This window comes from Penicillium maclennaniae (genome assembly GCF_028827695.1).
Source record: "Penicillium maclennaniae strain IBT 15551 chromosome Unknown utg000008l:1.0-3552695.0:1.0-3555053.0, whole genome shotgun sequence".
Taxonomy (NCBI): domain Eukaryota; kingdom Fungi; phylum Ascomycota; class Eurotiomycetes; order Eurotiales; family Aspergillaceae; genus Penicillium; species Penicillium maclennaniae.
Genome location: NW_026623220.1, coordinates 2,566,159 through 2,586,086, shown reverse-complemented (window position 1 = coordinate 2,586,086; position 19,928 = coordinate 2,566,159). Strand labels below are relative to the sequence as shown.

General features: G+C 51.7%; 7 protein-coding genes across 7 annotated transcripts; 3 read left to right on the top strand and 4 right to left on the bottom strand.

Annotated features, from left to right (window-relative positions):
• Window positions 1-1,754: 1,754 nt before the first annotated feature.
• N7477_009935 (uncharacterized protein) lies at window positions 1,755-5,329 on the bottom strand (the record flags this gene model as incomplete). The annotated part of the gene is made up of 18 exons (XM_056971596.1): window positions 1,755-1,930; window positions 1,983-2,054; window positions 2,136-2,212; window positions 2,271-2,337; window positions 2,392-2,468; window positions 2,523-2,670; window positions 2,725-2,935; window positions 2,997-3,095; window positions 3,148-3,275; window positions 3,346-3,476; window positions 3,536-3,604; window positions 3,659-3,781; window positions 3,831-3,885; window positions 3,950-4,044; window positions 4,560-4,704; window positions 4,778-5,064; window positions 5,137-5,182; window positions 5,245-5,329. 18 exons carry the CDS (start codon window positions 5,327-5,329, stop codon window positions 1,755-1,757), a joined length of 2,091 nt encoding a protein of 696 aa, XP_056818575.1.
• A 588-nt stretch (window positions 5,330-5,917) lies between these two features.
• Window positions 5,918-6,790, bottom strand: N7477_009934 (SDR family oxidoreductase; the record flags this gene model as incomplete). Its single annotated transcript, XM_056971595.1, has 1 exon — window positions 5,918-6,790. One exon carries the CDS (start codon window positions 6,788-6,790, stop codon window positions 5,918-5,920), a length of 873 nt encoding a protein of 290 aa, XP_056818574.1.
• Window positions 6,791-7,747: 957 nt separating this feature from the next.
• On the top strand, window positions 7,748-8,863 carry N7477_009933 (HpcH/HpaI aldolase/citrate lyase family protein; the record flags this gene model as incomplete). Its single annotated transcript, XM_056971594.1, has 3 exons — window positions 7,748-7,787; window positions 7,881-8,101; window positions 8,159-8,863. The coding sequence occupies 3 exons, from the start codon at window positions 7,748-7,750 to the stop codon at window positions 8,861-8,863; spliced, it is 966 nt and encodes a 321-aa protein (XP_056818573.1).
• A 260-nt stretch (window positions 8,864-9,123) lies between these two features.
• On the bottom strand, window positions 9,124-11,437 carry N7477_009932 (CCCH zinc finger and SMR domain protein; the record flags this gene model as incomplete). The annotated part of the gene is made up of 3 exons (XM_056971593.1): window positions 9,124-9,685; window positions 9,749-10,462; window positions 10,515-11,437. 3 exons carry the CDS (start codon window positions 11,435-11,437, stop codon window positions 9,124-9,126), a joined length of 2,199 nt encoding a protein of 732 aa, XP_056818572.1.
• A 1,007-nt stretch (window positions 11,438-12,444) lies between these two features.
• N7477_009931 (uncharacterized protein) lies at window positions 12,445-13,821 on the top strand (the record flags this gene model as incomplete). The annotated part of the gene is made up of 4 exons (XM_056971592.1): window positions 12,445-12,911; window positions 12,979-13,145; window positions 13,204-13,399; window positions 13,467-13,821. 4 exons carry the CDS (start codon window positions 12,445-12,447, stop codon window positions 13,819-13,821), a joined length of 1,185 nt encoding a protein of 394 aa, XP_056818571.1.
• A 636-nt stretch (window positions 13,822-14,457) lies between these two features.
• Window positions 14,458-17,646, top strand: aof2 (putative lysine-specific histone demethylase Aof2; the record flags this gene model as incomplete). Its single annotated transcript, XM_056971591.1, has 2 exons — window positions 14,458-17,364; window positions 17,446-17,646. 2 exons carry the CDS (start codon window positions 14,458-14,460, stop codon window positions 17,644-17,646), a joined length of 3,108 nt encoding a protein of 1,035 aa, XP_056818570.1.
• A 385-nt stretch (window positions 17,647-18,031) lies between these two features.
• On the bottom strand, window positions 18,032-19,199 carry trr1 (thioredoxin-disulfide reductase TRR1; the record flags this gene model as incomplete). Its single annotated transcript, XM_056971590.1, has 2 exons — window positions 18,032-19,110; window positions 19,178-19,199. 2 exons carry the CDS (start codon window positions 19,197-19,199, stop codon window positions 18,032-18,034), a joined length of 1,101 nt encoding a protein of 366 aa, XP_056818569.1.
• Between the last annotated feature and the right edge of the window lie 729 nt (window positions 19,200-19,928).

Sequence of the window (19,928 nt, the reverse complement as noted above, 5' to 3'; positions counted from 1 at the left end):
TCTCCCCAGGATACTCTCTGTGTGCTTTCTATCACATTCGGCCTCACCGATATACTCTCGAGGTATGATCCATAGATTTGGCTGGTCCCTGCACGAATCATGTGTACGCCACAACCTTCCAGTAAAGCTTAAGTGATTTTCACTCACTGGTGCATCTACTGCATCTCGAAGATTCTTTGTGCAGCGAGTTCCCTTTCCGCTGAAACCTGCAACTACGATGGACTGGAATTCTGTGCACCTCGCCTCATTCATGTCCCTTGGTAGACACGCCTAAGCATCCAGTAGAGCCCTCTCACGGGCCATCACCTGATTCACTAATATCGAGGTTGCATCCATAGCCCACAAATCCCGAGCCGAGGTTTCGATCTCTTATTGCACACAGAGCTGAGATCACATTTCATCCAGAACATAGTGGATAATTTAGCCACTCATGAGCCTCCGGATTCGAAAACGGACTCACAATATACTCCAGCTTTGTTCTGGCACCGTAATACCACAACCCCAGGCACCACGGAGATCTCGGAAAAGAAAGAAAGCTTACAGTAGCATCCAATCAGACCCCCCCCTTCAGACCATCTGCAAGTGGTCATGACTCTACCCGGGCGTTTAAACAATAGATCCAAATCATACCGTCGGGGAGGAACAGGAAAAAGGCCGGTGCGGGACTCGGAACAATCGCCCCGATCAAGTGCTCAGCCCATGTTGCATTCCGGTATGCTCCTCTGTTCCGCTGTACAAGTACACCGTTCTCTACCTCAAAGACTTCCTCGCATTGCTTATCGCTGACGAGTATGATCTCATCGCGCTTGCCAAGGGACGCGGAATAACCGCGCTAATGCTAGCCCGCTTATGCTGCCGGAACAGGTTTTCCAGTGGTGCGGCATTTTGCTGGATCGATCGGCAGAGCCGAACCCTTGAGGCCGAGTGCTAGGGATGCCGGGTCGGAAAGTCAAGTCAGTATGTCTCTGGTGGAAATGCGGTGTGCTGTCATGTTGGCTCGGTGTGCTACAATGACGACATTGATTGGTTCTGGTCATGTTGCAATGCAACTGAATCATAGGTCCCGCTTCATTTCGGGTGCTTTTATTGGTTCATCGTTTATCTGATTGAAAGAACGATCTAGATAAGGTGGGTTGAGGGGTACAGTCAGTGGAAGACCTTTGAGTTCGATATCTGTTCTGGACCGACAGGTCATTGATATCTGAGGATGGAAATGGTGTGCTTGGGATCGTGGGCAGTTTCAAGCCCTGTCGTTCAAGAATGGCAGATCTTCTGTCCTTGCTGGAGAGCTGCACAGGTAGTAGTGTTCTTGGGTTCGGATTGGCTATCCGACTCGGAATTATTGTAACGAGAGTTGCTGACATGGGCCAGGCGACTATGATCTATTTACTGGAATCCAATCACTACGTCTTCCAGTCAGTATACAGCTTCGAGAGATTTTCAATATTAATAGAATTTCTCAAAAATAATAAAAATGTTTGTCTGTGTATGCGATACCTATCGATGAGGGCAGTCAAAAGACATTGAGCTGCGCTTCCATCCGCCCAGAAGGTGGCCAATCCGGTCACGAGAAAACCTCACCAGCGCCATAAGTAACCCTCGCAAGACTCTCTTCGGTTCTAAATCTCGCTGTGGAGCATCATGTGTACACGCAGCATTAGGACCCGTCTCGCTTGGTGTTTACTGCAAATGGAGTCAACATGATCTTCTTCGCTACCCAGATCAAAGCCCTCCCACTGGGCTTCTCGAGGCTTTCACCACGAGGGCTCGGTATCGTTGGCATTGCTGACATTTAGCTGCCCGAATTGTTCGGTGACCTCGTTGGAGGAGTCCCAAGTATTGTAATGGGACTGACTATCCTGTCCATGGCCACCTTGTTCGTTCTCGCCGGAGCCTTCAGGCTGAGGGCATCGTCGCACGGTATGGCCCACTAATATACTGTTAGTCCTTTTCCAAGGAACAACATTGAATGGAAGACTTACTTTCATTGCAGCGGTTACACTTGACCTTGGACCAATTTTTGGGCATGGGGCATTCACGGGCGGGGTGGCCCACTGTGGAAAATAACGGTCAATTCATCAGTCGAAAGATCCGGCATGGAGACTGGAATATCAATCTCCAAGTCTGACACTCACTCCCGTCACAATTGTGGCACTGAATTGTCTCAGGGTTGCGCGGCTGGTCGCATTCACGGGCAAGGTGATTCTCAGATCTACAGCGCGTTATTTTTGGACACATCCTCAGGTGTGTCTCCCGTGGAGTATACATACCCACAGTTGCGGCAAGTGCGAGCAGCGCCACCACCGTCCTGGGTGCAGTCCTTTGCGAAATGACCGGCTCGGTTATCGTTAGTACCCACCACGACAGCGAAGGAACTCAAGTTAAACTTACTATTGCCGCATTTGCGGCATTCAACATCAGCAAAAGAGCGTGGCTCGGGGCATTCCCGGGCTTGGTGACCTTCAACACTGCATGCGAATTAGAATTGGCCAATTCAGATCTATCTCCGGGTCGTGAATTACCCGCAATTGCGGCAACCGTGCTTGCTTGTGCGCGGTTGGGGGCAGTCGCGAACACGGTGGCCCACGTTGTTGCAGTTCAGGCAGATGATCTCGACTTTCGAGACCTCCTTGACCTCCTCGGGGCAGTGCTTGGCAATGTGACCGAATTCTGAACATGCGGTTAGCATCAAGTACAAGATGACATAAAGTCCGGGTCAATTACCCTCACAGTTGCGACACTTGGCGACCAGGCGATCGTAGGGAAGTCCCGCATTACTCAGACGATTCATGTTCTCATATTCGCTCTCGGGCCAACGATCCTTGAGGGCCTTTCGGCAGACTTTCTGGCTTCTGAAAAGTCCGACTAGATACTGACGGTCCAGTTGGCCCTGCAAGTCAATAAGGGTCATGTTATCGGCCTGATCAGGGTTCTCCTGTGGACAAAAAATCAAATTATTTCTTGCTTCAGGAAACATATCGGATAAGTGAACTGACAAGGCCAATGAGATGAAGTTTGAAATTCTCCTCACGCATCCTCTTGGCAATGTCCAGATAATTCGCAGCTGGACACGCCTTTGAGTAGACCTGAATGGCCTTATTGAAATGTCAGTGGCGGGTCACGCAAGCGTGAGTGGAGTGACTACACCTTGCGAAAGTCATCGATTTCGCCATCGCAGGCCTCCTTCATCATAGCCCAAGCGTCTTCAGGAGACTTGTCTTCAACGCCGGACATATCGAACTTGCGGTTTCCGTGGCAGTCTTTCACCGAGTGGCCTGTCAAATCCAATTAATATCTGAGACATCTTCGTCCGAACCTTTTCGCGCAGGGTTGATAGGCCCGCACCTTCTTCCTTGCAGTTCTTGCAGACGATGGGTTCTCGGAGAGGGCAGCGTGCAGCTGGGTGACCCTCCGTACCGCAGAAGTTGCAGGTGCCGGTAAACACCTTAGGCTTGGGACATTCGGCCTTGGAATGACTATTCGTTCGTTTACGGTCAGCATTTGATGTCAGCTAATAGCTCACTGGATAGCTTACCCCTTTTCGCCACAATTGTAGCAGGCCCCGAATTGCTGAGGGGAGTTAGGGCAGTCTGCCTTCATGTGCCTATTCATGAAAGGTAAGCCAGTATCTCCTGTCGGATCATGGGATGCAGTTTACCCCTCTTCGTTGCAGTTGAAGCACGCTCCTTGCGAGTAGCCGCCGTGGTCACCTTCGTTGTGATGTCCAGCATCGATATCAGGATTTGGACAGTTTCGGGCAAAGTGGTCATTTCCGCCACAGCTTTTCAAGTCAGTGACTCAGACAGATTGTTCGTGGAGACAAAACATACTTGCGGCACATATGGTCATCGCCGAGTTGGGGCTTTTGGTTCTCATCGCCTTGATCTATTACTGATCAGCTTCTCCCGAGGACGATATTAATCATAAACACAATGTGGTTCAAACATACCAATAATCCAGCTATTGCCGTCTCCTTCCTCCAGGCCATCGTTGCTCTTGTGGTCCCAGTCAGTGGAACCGGCCCGCTCCCACATGTCAGACATGCTGGAACGAAATTGTCCCAGAGACAGTGACAAACTTGATTCTGGAGTCCCTCTGTCAGTATTGATTACAGAAACTCTGAAGGGGGCCACCAGAATAATTATGGATGGGGATGATGCAAGAGAAGACAGTCAAGGATCTGGCCATTGACCAGAGCTCACAAGGGAACAATCGAGAATAAGGATATCACAGGAACGAGACTCACAAGGCCTCGAATTCTTTACGGTTGATGAGCAGACAAGCTTGTTGATGTGAAATGTGGGATGGAGGGAGGAAGAAGAGAGAAGAGAATGGGAGAAAGGAAACGAGTCAACAACAGCTCGTTGCGGAGCGCGAACGGCAAGGCGCGAAGCAGGCTCATTTCTCAGATTACGATGTCACAGACGTACTTGTCAGACTCGTTGCAAGTTTATTTGCTTTCATTTGGGGATTTGTTTAACCTATAAAGAATACATATCTTACAGCAATAGTATCATTGCTGTGCAATTCCAGTGAAGATTACTTTTGCCCTCAATTACCGGAAGAGCCTGCCCAGCAGGCTACCGGCAATATTGTTCACGATTCCACCTCCCAGGGCGCTGTTCGCGAATGTCGATGCCTGGCCGAACTTGTCACAACGGGAGAAAGCCACCGTGTTGGTAATCGTCAGAATAAGGGCAATGCCTACATTAAAACAGTAAGCAGTTGATCTCAAGCATCTGCAAGATAACTTTGTTCCAGTGAAATGGAGACTCACCAACCAAGCTCAACCAAATAACACCAACCAGCCTCACGATGGCCAACACGGCCAGGCCAACCCACAAAGCTGGTGTGACGTACATACTCAGCCAAAAGAACCGCTTGTCAGTGGCGCTGATCGCGCGAACATTGGGGTCTGCGGACTCGAAGACCCAGTGTGAGTCGCCAGAGGTGGTGTTGACTTCATTCCACCATCGTAGGCCAACAAGTCGACGTCCAGCAATGTTCTTGAGGTAATAAAAGTCCGCGGAGAGGAGGAGCAGGGTCAGGATGAATACAAGGATGCTGCACAAGCAGGTTAGCGGGGTGGAGTTCTGTGGCGGCGGGAGCTAGATAGCTTGACGCGAGGAAACATACAAGTTGTCAATGAAGAGGACGCCAAAGAGGTACATCAGCAAGGCACCTGTAAGTAAGAGACATTAGTCCAACGTTCATTAGTGTTCAATCGCCATACACGTCACGGACCGATGCGGATTCCCAAGAAGACAAGTAGCGTGATCGGGTGCGCGCTGAGGCGCCAGTTCAATTCTCCCTGCTGCCCTTGATCCATGGTAAAGATCTGAGAGCCACTGATTCTGAAGCTTCAAGAAGCACCTTTCCGCAGCAGAATGCTTGCTTGTTGATTCACGGGAGCAGTTGCTTGAGGATCCCCAATGTGTTCACAACACGGGACAGCGCAGGGCGGTGCAATGTGGCATAATAGTGAGGGATTCCATGTTCATTGGTTACAATGTGAAGGGTCTCCACTCTTGCCATTGCCCTATGTATGACAACGTCTGGGCCCTATCTTCTTTTTGATCAGCTTGTCTGTTGTTCTTGGAAACATGGCTACACCTCCTGTGAGAAATCAAAAACAGCCTGTTCCTCCTTGTTGAGGTTTTTTTATCAGTGAATGACCTATGCTAAACATAATGGACGGTTATGTATTTCTCACCAAAGGGGATGAGAACATCCCAACCCAGATCTGGGATATGGTCTGAGGAACTAGGGTCAAAAATTGGGCAAAGCTACTTCTAGACAATTATCTGGAGGACCCGAGGACTTCTTCATCTCGTAGTATGCGAATATAGGGATCCCTATCTAGACTCCAAGCCAAATCGAACTCTCTATGGACTCGACAGCCCTACTGCCGTCATCCTTAACCAATCTTGATACCTCCACCACTAGCACTGATAACACTTCCCGTGATCCACCGAGCATCGGAGCTGCAAAGAAGCCCAGCGACATCCGCAATATCATCCGGCTGTCCGAAACGGGGAATACTCTGAGAAGGGTAGAATTCATTCTGCAATTGCTTCACAATGTCAGGCGGGCAGCTCATCACGGAATCCGTCTCTGTCAAGCCAACCGATAAGGAATTGGCCGTGGTTCCGGCCATGAAGGAGTATCTCTCGTCTTTGCCACCGAAAGCCTGTGCCCAAGTACGACACAGTGACTCTCCTGCTGATTTTCCGGCGGAGTACATGAGCTGCTCGCTCCATGGAACGTGGGATCGAATAGATGAGATGTAGACGATACGACTGTTGGGTTGGAAGAAGCGCCGGCGAACAAATTCCTCGACGATCATGACGGGCGTCTGAACATTGGCGAGTAGACTTTGCTGAATATGTTTGGAATCCATTTCTCCAATCGTGCCTCCTCCTGTGGCACTGGCGTTGTTGACAAAAATGTCCACGCGGCTATTGAAGCTCTTGATGATCTCTTCGGTAATGATACTGGCGCATTCAGTAGAGAAGATGTCTGCGACGACCGCTGTGATCTTGAGACTCGCAGGTCTCTGCCGAGATGTACCGTGGAAGGCGCGACTGGTAACCTCTTCATTGAGGCTTTCCGTGATGGCAGCAAAGCCTGCGTCACCAGTAGCAGTTCCTAGGATATTACATCCGCGGGAGGCTAGGTTGAAGGCGATAGCACGTCCGATGCCCCGAGATGCGCCGGTCACGACAGCGACCTTGTCGACAAGGTCTAATTCACGCACACGGGCCACTGGCGGAATAGCGATTGAAGACATCATTGCAGTACCACTGTCTTTATTCAGAGTTCGAGGACCTCTAATATATTTTTTTTTGGTATGCGCTGATGAAGTCCGCGTCTTCTAGGGGTCTCTTTGAACTTTGTGCGAGCTACTGTCCGAGCAAGTCTGATACTAGTTCTTGGGTTTCCCTCCTGTATTTAAGACATTCTGGCGTCATCCCCACTTCCCCAAGTTGACATGAGACTTGATTGTTACATTGGTAGCCCAAAGCTAAGACTGAAAGACTCGCTCGTATTTGTCCAAGGCTGTGACAGATGCGCCCTGCTTTCTTTTGCCTCGGATCTTTGAGCGTCCTATTGGCCATCGAAATGATCTTCAGCCAATGTCGTGGGATATATGCCTCATGCAATCAAATTTAGACCATTCATTTCATGTGCCTCAATCTATTTTCCCGGGCCAGCTATTTTTGTAGATCAGGGCAAATCTGATGGCTTGTGCAAAATTGCCTCAGCTGAGTATCGCTATAATACACAAACGTCAGTCTGTTCTCATGGCATCACAATTTTTGATTTTGCAAATTTCGATCCTAATTCCAGATTTATAGGCTCGATAAGTTGTCAAGAGTTAAATCAAGGACCAAAGTATATCGGTCAAGCTTCGGCAATTTCCAGCCATGCGGGGCCGATCCCGCAGACCAAAACATATAGCCTACTCATCGGCTTCTCTTCAAACATTGAACATAAAACTCGATAATCCGAGCGAATGTCTACCTAGAATACGAACATTATATCTCTCAATCTCAAGGGTAGCAAGTCAGAATCATTGCTGGTTCCCATAGCCAGAAGCATTGATACCATCTGTAGCCAAGCGCGGAATTCCCGAGGTCTGCTGCTTCCCGGCTTGCGTGGATCCTCTCACTGACAACGCGAAGCTCCTTCATCGACGCGACGCTGCGAACAATCGAATTTACGGTACATTCAGGCAACTCTTCAAATGGCTGCCCGTAACACCCTCCGTCGCTCGCTGCTATACGGTAAGTCGTCCTACGGTGCTATCGCGTCTTCCCCGCATTTTGATTCTGAGCTGCCTCGACGAACTTGAAGCTTACAGGCCCCTTTAAATGCAGTCCCCGGATCCTCCCAGCGCTTCCTTGATAAGTCCCGCTCTCTAGCAGCAGACTGCGTCACATATGACCTGGAAGACAGCGTCACCCCGCACATGAAGGCGGAGGCCCGCAGCCTAGTGCGCAGAGCAATTGACCAGCCCGCACCAGCAGGAATCCGGGAACGCGCAGTCCGGATCAATTCCGTGGATAGCGGACTGGCGCTAGGAGATCTTACCGAAGTGGTGAGTAGCTTGGAAGAGGCACAGCTACGCAGGGCAAGAGCTAATTATGAACCACAGCTCCAATCACCCAACCTGACAACCATCGTTATTCCCAAGGTCAATTCCGCCTCGGACCTTACCTTTGTTACAGACGTAATCACGCACACCCTCGCCGCGCAACAACAGTCACCAGAATCACGCCCTCCGATTTCGCTCCTCGCCCTTGTCGAGTCCGCCAAATCACTAACTAACCTATCTCAAATTTGCTCCGCGTCCCCGCTCCTCCAAGGCTTGATCTTTGCGGCCGAAGACTTCGCCCTAGACCTAAGCATAACTCGCACGCCCTCACTATCCGAATTCCTCTTCGCGCGCTCCGCAATCGCGACAGCCGCTCGCGCAGCCGATCTTCCTTCGACGATCGATCTTGTCTGTACATCCTACAAATCCAACAAAGCAGACGGATCGCCGCCAGCCGCATTGGAAGAGGAGTGTCGGGATGGTAGGAGACTCGGATTCAATGGGAAGCAGTTGATTCATCCGACGCAGGTGAAAGTTGCGAACGCGATCTTCGGACCCGATATTGAGGAGTCGAAGTGGGCTATGCGCGTCGTGATTGCGGATGAGAAGGCCGCTGCAGCGGGGCGAGGGGCTTGGACTTTGGATGGAAAGATGATTGATGTGCCTGTTGCTAGGAAGGCGAGGGCTATTGTTGACAAGGCGGAAGCTTGTGGTGTAGATGTTAGGGCTTTGCGGGAGGAGTGGAAGCATCAGGAGCCAGAGTGATTGAGCCAAATTGTACAAACTTGGTATATATCGAAGAGTACCGTATGCACTCATTCTGGACACTGCCTACTGGGAGGCCAATGAAGAGATTCAACGATAATTCATTGACCAATGAAGGATTTTTCATATTGAACTTGCTGGATGAGCACAATCTTGGCTAAAGATCAATGGGACTGAGCAGAGATTGGAAGTTGTTCCGCTTCAAAGATGGGGTATCGTGCGCATCTGCTAAGGGACTGACAAAAAGGGCATACAACAAATCATTGACTCTGTGTTTCTATGTCCTCGCGCTTGAGCAGTTGAATCTTGCCTAACGTGAGATTTGGTTGTGTACCATCCATTCCCACCGAATCGTCTTCCGCTATACTCTTGGCCATAGACTTGTCGTAGCTTGTTGGATCAATGCCGAGGATGCCACCGACATAACCTCCGCGCTCCCCAGGAACGCTGAATTCCCGAAACAAGTATCGCCATTCGTTAAGCCAGGCCTTGACAGCCTTGCCGATCTTGTCTTTGCCGTTCTTCGAGTGGTGGCCGGTGCCAGTGATTGCATAGACCACCCGCATACCTTCACGGGAATGCTTGAGGAGAATCTTTTCCAGGTATTCAATCGCTTCCTCTGGGTGTAGGCCATGCAGGTCAATGTAGAGCTCTTCCGAGGTTTCGTCCAGGCCAGCCTGGGTGTGATGTTGATTGCGTTCTTCGTACAGCTGACGTGCAGCTTCTCGGTGACAACGACGCATTGCGTCGTTCTCTGCTTGGCCTCGGAGTGACAGTGCCTTGGCAGCTCGAGCGTCGTTCCTGTTCCAGGCTTGGGCAGCGCTAGTGGTTTGTGTAAGTCAAGATTTCGTTTCCTTGGCTGGACCAAATCTGACGGGAGCATACCTCTGGAGAAACTTGTTTCGCACGGTGCCATGGCGGATCGCTTCCGTGCGGTACTTGATGTATTGCTGGTTCGCCCGCACGCCAGTCTCGAGCCAAGGGATGTTCTGTGGAGCTGGTATTGACATGGCAGCCGCACTATTCTCACGACTCTTGGTGTCTTTCCCAGTTTTGGAGGTGGACTTCCCCTTGTTTGGAGTAGGGGATGGTGTCATTCGAACGACGTCTGCCAGAGAGGAGGGAATGTTCTCTTTGGCCAAGTCGCGGTTGCCTCGCTTGCCGTTGTGCTTCTTGCCGGCATTCTTCGCACTCACAGCAGCGAGAGTTGGAAATGCATCTGGATCATCTACGGATGGAGCAGTGGGATTCAGCTCTCGATTCTGATGACGACTAGTTGGGCGTGAGTTCGGCCGTCCTAAATGGGTCATGCTCCCATTCCGTCTGCCCATGCTGGGGTGGAGTCCTGGAGGCATCGCTTTAGCGCCGGAGAGATTGGAAGGATACCGGCCGCCAGATTGATTTGCCCATTGGTCCTCCAACCCACCTGACGATTGCAAAGGTGGGAAAGCATCGGAGCCGTTGTCCATTTGGAACGGCGATCCAGCGGGCGAGGCGGGTCGACTACCACCTGATAGACTGATGTTGGATATTAGCTTCTCGGGGTCGTGTGAAAATGGACACCCATCGCCAGCCAGGCAACTACCCATCACCCAATATCTATTTTGGTTAGCGCATAGACGAACATTATCTGTTAAAAGGACCATCTCACTTGCACAGATGACTTGTCAAGTCATGACTGAAGCGACAGTCTGCGCGCAGACACTGTCCAGTAGACAGCCAGTACTTGCAGACAATGGGACTGCGGCTGTGTCCCGAGGGCGTGACTGGTCGCTGCTCCATGACCATGGACTTTCCGACTACTACGCGACCGTCTTGTTGCCGGGAAAATCCATCCGCATCAGCCTCTTGCGTCAGGGATGCGATGGTGGCCCCGAGATCATATCCGTTGGCCTCCAGGGCCGTTTCGATCTCGTCATTTGAGCGCTTGTCACCTAAAACCGTGCGCAAAATATCATGAGGGCTCATGTCGGGCACAAATTCCACCGCCGTCGCGCTGAGCGACGCAGGGACACTAAGACCCGTGGAGGAAGTAGTACTATTCGCATCATCTCCCACTAGCCAGTCGACATTACTGTCATTACCAAAATCAGGGTAAAATTCAGAAATTTGGCTTTGATCCGAGAATTCATAGGCATGTAAACTGGGAGAGTGAGGGATTGGTTGCGCAAGAGCGAGTCGGGGCGATGGGCGCGGCGAGGTAAACGGAGATGCCGTTGAGGAAAGCGGAGGTCGGGAGAATGCCCCGCGCGAGCTCTGCACCCACGAGGTACTCCCAGGGCTGGTCCCCAGATTTGAGTGAGGAGAGAGCGGCGTTGCGGCACGCTGCATCTGCCATGGTGCCGGAGATGATCTGCGGATTACTGTATGGCGAACTGGAGGGGGAGACGAGTCGGGTCGCGAGCGGTTGCGATGGCGCCAGAGGATGTCCAGCACGGCGTTCTCCAGCGACGACCCAGAGAGCGAGGTCTTATCGCGCAGATAGTCTTCGACCTTCTCCACCTGTTCTTCTTCGTCCAGAGCCTGGTCCTGGAGAATCTCCAGGCATTTATCGAGGAGCTCTTCCGAAACCATGTTGTTATGATGGGTGGGGGTAATGGACACGCCGCGAGGACGAAGCTGAAATAGCGGGAAAAAACTCCCGGCTCCTTTCACGTACGGGCGACAAGGACGCGTTCAGGTCTGAGTTTTCGATGTAATTATTCGAGGATTAAGGGCGTCAGAGTCCCGAATCCATGCTCCCTGATGATGTCGACTGGGAATCGAGGGCGAGAGTAATAAAAGGGGGTTCAAAGGACACGAACCGAGGGGGCGATTAATGACAAACGAAGAGCAAGGCGATTACATCGCAAAACCCTCAAGCAAATGGGGCTGCTTAGATGAAGCACAAGACAAAGGGGGAAAACAAAGAGGGGGGCGGAGAAAGGAGATCAACATCGGGTTGTAGATTGAGAGGCCACTCTCCGCACTCAGCCCACACTAATCATCCTTGCGTGGATTTACTCCAATGTGCCGATCTCTCTTCATCTAATATACTTCCATGATTGACATATCATCCCGACCTAGATTAACTTTCTATAACTTTCGATTTTATATCTCACTGTCACAAAGCTAATTCTAAGCCATTTGGGGGTGGGGGACATTTCACGCGGTGTCCGATGGCCGTAGAGAGGCAACAATCCTAGAGCTTTGTGGTCAGAAAATTTCTAGGGACTGTCCTTATCTGCAATCCAACCCTTCATCCGAAATAGGGCGCTTAGGGTCCAGAAGAATCCTTAGTGGGACCAGATCCAGAGAAAACATTCAAGTGCTCCAAGCGTCTCAAGCTCCGACGGATCCGCCTTTTGGGGCCAGACAGTATGCCTGCGCCGCCGCCTCCGACTCCGAAGCCTTGGCGTGTGCTTCGCCTTGACCCTTCATGTTAGGCCCCAGTTATAGGGCTTTCTGACGCCCTAAGCTTCTATTCTTCTTGAACCCTATCTCCTTGAAGCCTTCCCTAATTCCCGCCTCCGCATCCGCCGATCGCTCGAGCTTCCCCCAGATCAATTCCGTGTTCCGATCAAGCCTTACCTTGAGCCACCATGCCCGCGGACTATGAGTCCACGGCACGGGCATTGGCGCTGTCTACCTCGCCGCCCGAGCCGTTACCCGAATCTCCTGGTAGTGATGGTCGGTCGCCAGTCTGGAGTCGTTCGAATAGGCGGGACTCTGCCAGGTCTGCCCGTCAGGCAACCACCATGCGCGACAGACTCTTCGACCGCGGTAAAGATGTTTATCGAAAGGCGCTTGCTCGATGGGAGAGTATGACCCTGTGGCAGAAGATTGGGTTCTATGTTGCCTCGATCTTGACCGCTGCCGTGGGAATCGCGTTCCTGGTTTTGTCGGCCAAGGTGTTCATCTGGATTGGCCCCCTCGCCGAAAAATGGGAACACTCTCCACTAGTCGCTTTTGTATTATGGCTCTGTGTGTTCTTCGTCTCATTTCCGCCGCTGGTAGGATGGTCGACTTTTGGAACCGTGGCGGGCTTTATCTTTGGCGTGTGGAAGGGGTGCGCTGATAGAATCTCACCTTAGACATCTTGATAAGCTAGAAACGCTGACTTATGATCTTACTAGATGGTTGATCTATGCTACCGCGACTATCCTCGGCTCCACCGCCTCATTCTATGTTTCGCGAACAGTGCTATCGGGATTCGTCAAGCGTCTGATGCAACACGACAAACGGTTCGCCGCGCTTTCCCTCACGCTGAAATATGACGGGTTGAAACTCCTCTGCATGATCCGCCTGTGCCCATTGCCCTGACTCCATATGTAACGGCGCCGTGTCCACATTTCCTACAGTTCAGCCCTTGATGTATGGGCTGGCTACCGCGATCATCTCCCCCAAGCTATTGGTCCCTGCGTTCATTGGCAGCCGATTGCGCCTTTTGTCTGAAAAAGGCGAAGAGATGAGCGCAGGATCCAAGGCTGTGAATATTATTAGTATTTTTGTGACTGTCAGCATTGGAGTCGGCACCGGGTGGTATATTTATCAAAGGTGCGTTGTCCCTCGCGCCCACCTCCCAAGTCTCCAATGCACCAATGCTGACTACAACCTATGTTAGGACTTTGGCTCGTGCGAAAGAACTGGAAGCCAAGGAGCGCGCCAATATCAGGGAATCCCTCCAGGCCGATCATGCGGCCCACCGGCCTCATGGCAGATTCTCCGAAGATTATGACGAGAATGAGGCTGCGACCGTGTTAGCTCGGGATGAGGAGGAGCGTATTGGGTTTGACGACCTGGATGACGATAATGTCGACCTTGAACTCGGCGATGACAGCGACAGCGACCGCTCCGAGCGATGGAAGAAAAAGAACCGGAGATCCTACCATGATGAATTCACGGATAACGACTCTGATGATTACCCTGGCGAGGACGAGGCATACGGACTACACAGCCATGTTGGACGTGAAGCCTAAGGATTGTACAGAAAGCCAGATGAATAGGTAGAACGAGAAATATGACATTGCTCTATACACTGGTGAGGTGAAGATGTGAACATGCCGTAGTGAACCCAAAGGCGGACTGAGAAATACGCGTTGGCCCGAGGAATCAAGGCACATCGGCCAGAACTCTTCTACGGTTCTCTCCTCTCCCTTTCGGCCACCGCTTCGGATCACATTGATTCTCGATTGATGCCCGAGTTCCTAATCGCAAGGGTTGGGTCTGCGGGGAGGTGGGTGATTGCAATGTATGTGCCGTTCCAGCTGTCCCGACCCCCGATCTTGTGATCCTTGCAATATCTACATGCAAAATCTAAAACCAAGCACCATTGCGTGTACAGCGCCGGCCTCTAATACTTCTACAGATTAACGGAACTTTCTTCCTGCTTGAACACCCTCGTTTGTGACCTTCATGCGATGCGGATTGCGCCATGACTTAAATACATGGGGAAGTCTTGACAATTGATCTCTCACCTTGGTCTCCCGATACAAGAATTATCAAGGGCATAAATGCATCGTGAGAAAGCCCGAGTAGTGTTTTCTGATATGTCTCCATCAAATTCAAGTCCTCAGGCTGTGAAATCTGAATCTGGCTTGCACCTATCTTCAAACATGGATGAAACTACGTCCATGAGAATCCACGCTCTTGCTGGAATTCATCCCAGCCAGAATCCATACGCAAAGCCAGCTGTGGCAAATTTTAATTCAAACGCCGAGGACCAAGGACGGCTTCTGCTATCTCATTTTGAAGAATCAGAACCGCCTCCGAAACGTATGCGAATCTCGAATGGACTTGCCGAAGCGCCGCCATCTATCTCCTTTGAGGCGGAGAAGCATCCTGTGACTCTCGATGATGTCCAGCCTACGGTCATTGGGAATGGAATTCATACTCTCAATTGCCCTTTAGGGCAGTCACATACCGATGGATACCAACACCCTGTCGCATCTTCCACAACAACATCTTCGAAATCCTTGAAGCTCAGCAAATCCACAACACCCCCAACGACCCCATCTCAGGTTTTTTCCACGCCACCAATTTCTTCGGGGGTTAACATTTTGGTCAGTACGAAGGTTGATTTGTCCAAGTGCCGACCACGATCATCCATCCCAGCGAAGCTGCCGCCGGCTATCTATGCGCAGCAATGTGTAGCAGCAGCCTATGCATCTCGACTCGACCCGTACGCATTGCATGAAAACGAACAAGCTTTGTTGCAGGACCGCCTTTGCCACATGCACGTTACCGTCTATCTCAACATCCGAAACGGCATTTTGCGACTATGGACGCGGAACCCGATGGTCAGTGTCACCAGAGAAGAGGCTTTAGGCTGTGCAAAGGACTATCGGTGGATGAATCTGGCTGGTTTTGCGTATGACTGGCTAGTACGCCATGGGTACATCAATTTCGGCTGCGTTGAAATTCCGATTCCGCCAGTGCCTCCCAGACGTGGCAGACGCAAGGACGGACCTACCGTTCTTGTTGTGGGAGGTGGTGTTGGAGGTCTTGGTTGTGCACGTCAGTTGGAGGGGTTGTTCCGCCACTACCGAGATGCAGATACTGCTCCACGCGTTATTGTGCTCGAGGGACGTCGAAGAATCGGCGGAAGAGTCTATTCACACCCACTGCATAGCCTCCAGTCAAATATGCTTCCACCGGGTCTTGCTCCCAAGGCGGAAATGGGCGCTCAGATCATTGTTGGCTTTGAGCACGGCAATCCGCTTGATCAGATCGTTCGTGGTCAATTGGCTCTTCGCTACCACTTGTTACGTGATCTATCCACGATTTACGATATTGATGGTTCACCTGTGGACGAAGTACGAGATTCAATGGATGAAAAGCTGTACAATGATGTTTTGGATAGGACTGGGTTCTATCGCCACAATGCGATGGTGAAGCCCACTGCCGAAGGTGACCGCGATTTGATTGATAGCGGCCGTGAAACGACTACGGATGATGGCCTTACTGTAAGACAATATGAAGATGCGCGCGCGGCAGGTACTATTGATCTACTCGTCCCTACGAAGCGCGTCCGTCGACGTCGAGGAGTTGGACATAAGACAGCAGAGATCAAACCGAACGATGTGTCAGCGGACCTTGTGGGTTCTTCAGAAGAGAATCCGGCTGCTTTGGCGTGTCAGGCTACGGGATGGAAGCTGAAACCGGGCTACTCTGCCACCGATACATTGGAACTGGATGACATCGTCAGTCAGACGCGCACTCCAACCCTTGGGGCTGTGATGGACGAGGGTGTCAAACAATACCAGCGCATGCTTCCTTTGACACCCAAGGATATGCGTCTCTTGAACTGGCATTTCGCCAACCTCGAGTATGCGAACGCCACAAATATCAACAAACTCAGCTTGTCTGGATGGGACCAGGATATTGGTAATGAATTCGAGGGCGAGCATTCGACAGTCATTGGTGGCTACCAGCAATTACCATACGGATTATATTCCTTGCCCACTAAGCTGGATGTGCGCATCAACAAGATTGTGACCCAGATCTCGTATGATGCAAACGGATCTGGAAAGCACAAAGCAACCGTCCAATGCGAAGACGGAGAGAAATTCATGGCCGACCATGTTGTGTACACTGGCTCTCTTGGCACCCTCAAACATCGCACTATCAACTTTGATCCTCCTCTGCCTGAGTGGAAGTTGGGAGCAATTGACAGGTTAGGTTTTGGTGTCATGAACAAAGTTGTTCTTGTGTTTGATCAGCCATTCTGGGATGTGCAGCGCGACATGTTTGGTCTGCTTCGCGAACCGACAACTCCTGATAGTATGGCTCAGGAAGACTATGCAACCAATCGAGGCCGATTTTACTTGTTCTGGAACTGCTTGAAAACAACCGGGCTACCCGTCTTGATCGCGCTCATGGTGGGGGACGCAGCACATCAAGCCGAGAATACGCCCGACGACGAGATCATTACTGAAGTCACGGCGCAACTTCGGAACGTCTTCAAGGACGACGTTGTGCCGGACCCCCTTGAGACCATCATTACTCGCTGGGCGTCAGACCGGTTCACTCGCGGCAGCTATTCATATGTGGCTGCAGAGGCACTTCCCGACGACTACAATCTCATGGCTCAAAACGTAGGCAACCTCCACTTTGCTGGAGAGGCCACCTGCGGAACACACCCAGCAACCGTTCATGGTGCATATCTCTCAGGGCTTCGTGCAGCCTCAGAAGTGATCGAGACCATTATCGGACCGATCGAAATCTCTGAGCCTCTCGTCCCCGAAAAGCCCTCCGTCAGCGCGGCTCAAACACCCACGGGCCCGATGACCACAGCACGGAATGCAGCCGACCCTCTATCTACAGCCGCAAACCCAACAAATATCACCACCTCCGCACGCAATCCTCACTCCACCGACAAACATCGTAAAGACACCTACGACCAAGCGATGTGGACAGTAATCTACGCTGAAATTGGCTCAGCGCCTCTCCGGCCGCAAAAAGCAGGCCTCAACCCCTTCCTCTCTGTACCAAAAGGACTATTGGGCCAAATGCCGCGACCAGTGCGACGAAGCACGGCGTGCATCATCCAAGAATCCCAATGCCAAAGCCGCGCGTGACGAAATTCGCGCTGCCTCGGCCAGATGTGGCGCAAGGCCGACCCAGCCGAGAAGCAGCCGTACATTGATCAAGTGCATACGAACCGGCGCACGAATGAAGAGCAATGGGAGCAATACAAGGCGATTTATACGGAATGGGAGCGGAGGTCTTATGAAATCAAGGATCGGTGGTGCGCGCAAAACCCCTATGAGCAGTGGGAGGCGCCGCAGTCCGGCTTGGAATAGGATGTCGATTTCATTTCCTGTTTGATTAGTTCCCAATGACATTATGCCTCTTTATACGAAATGAATTTTCACTCTCTACCTGGCTTACTTCGCGCTTACATTATTGGATCAAGTGACAAGGGACTTTCATCTATTTCTATTTCTATAGGCAACGACCATCCCAAACGTAAGATTGGGAGGATGAGTTAGCGCCCGAACCCAGTATAAAAAAAAAAGCCAGGAAAGGAAAGGAAAGGAAAGGAAATCCGTCAACCATGAGATGAATACAAGATATGCAGGGGAATTGAAACACCGAACGAGTCTAGATGTGCACGAGCAAACTAAACAATTCACTCCGTAATGGAGATCGGATTCACGAGAGGAAAACATGGTATAAGAAGGGTATTTAGAGAGCGGGGTTGGACTTGTACTCGGCAGAACCGTTGGCAGAACCGTTGGCAGTACCGTTGGCAGTACCGTTGGCAGTACCGTTGGCAGTACCGTTGGCAGTCTCGACCTTGGGCTCAGAGGCACCCTCTTCGGCGAGGAACTTCTCGGCCTCAAGAGCAGCAATGCAACCGGAGCCGGCACTGGTAATAGCCTGGCGGTAGCGCTTGTCCTGGACATCACCGCAAGCGAAGACACCTTCGACGCTGGTGAGGCTGGTACCGGGCTGAGTGACGATGTAACCATCCTCGTCGAGCTTGAGCTGATCCTTGACCAAGCCATTGGCGGGATCGTGGCCAACAGCGTAGAAGAGACCGTTGGCCTCGACGAGTTCCTCCTTGTCGTCGACGACGTTCTTGATGCGGAGGTGGGTCATGAGGCCGTTGGCACGGGTCTCGCCGATAACCTCGGTGGCGACGGTGTTGAAGCGAACATTGCACTTGGGGTGGGAGAGCAGGCGATCAGCCATAACCTTGGAAGCACGGAGTTTGTCCTTGCGGACGAGGACGGTGACGCTGCTACCGTACTTGGCGAGGAACATGGCCTCCTCAGCGGCAGAGTCACCTCCTCCAATAACGTAAAGGGGCTTGTTGCGGAAGATGGGGACGGCACCATCGCAGACAGCGCAGGCACTAATACCGTTCTGCCAGTAGGTCTCCTCGCCGGGCAAGTTCAGGCGGCGGGCGTTGGCGCCAGTAGCGATAATGACGGCATCGGCAGTACGAGCGGGGGCATCGTTGGGGCCGTCACTCCATTCGGTCCACATCTTAAAGGGGCGCTGGGACAGATCGAGGCGGGAGATGGTCTCGGTAATAATCTCGGTACCGAAGCGCTCGGACTGCTTGCGCATCTTCTCCATCAGCTCCTGGCCACCGACACCATCCGGGAAACCGGGGAAGTTCTCGACGTCGGTGGTGGTGGTGAGCTGACCGCCAGCGGCGGTGCCGTTGGCGAGCATACCCTCGTAGAGGACGGGTGTGAGTTCAGCGCGCGAAAGATAAATGGCGGCGGTGTGGGCACCGGGGCCGGAGCCGATGACTGAGAAGGTCTTTGTGAGCATTTGATCAAATCGGCAAAGGTAGTCAATGGGATAATTGGCACTTACTAACGACCTGAGAATGCACCATTCTGGCGGGAGTCAGAGAATTGCCGCGCGCGGGCGTCGATAACGACTGTGAAAAGATGGAGGGCTTTGGTGGAGTTTGTTGGTGGAGAGTAGAAGCCGCGGCGGCAGTGAGTCCGATGGAACGGAGAGCGGAGGGAAAACGTCGAAAAGTGGAGGAAAACAGCTTGAAGGTTTGTCCGGAGAAGAGGGAGAGAGACGGTTTTCTAGAAGGGGGGGCAGAGCGTAGGTGGGGACAGGATGAGATCAGGTTCCTTCTGTGTCTTTCCGTACAAATTAATCATTTGCCCGCGTCGAGGCCCCTCGCTTTCTAATCACTGGGGCACGTGACAGGGCCGAGAACCGCTGCAGGTAAAAGTCGATCCCATCAATGCCGATTCGTGTCTTCCGGCTCCGATCGGGACAGTCTAGGTTCCTATAATGCTACGTATGATGAAAGAGGGAATCTGGGTAGGAGGGCGAGTCTTGTTAGGTTGAGAGACTCGATGGCTGATATAAACTCGGCGAAACCTGATCGGTACAATCACACCACTGTTGCCGAACTCATCGGTGGCCAGAACCCGCTGATTAGATCATATCTGATCTCCCTAATCTATACCAACGACCACCTAGACCGTGGTAGATCCACGATGCTTACGCCGCACCACCGAAAATATTATTGAGGGATGAATTCTAGGACGTTATCCTATGTCTGCTGACGGAAAAGATCAGGCTCAATTGCATCAATCATTTA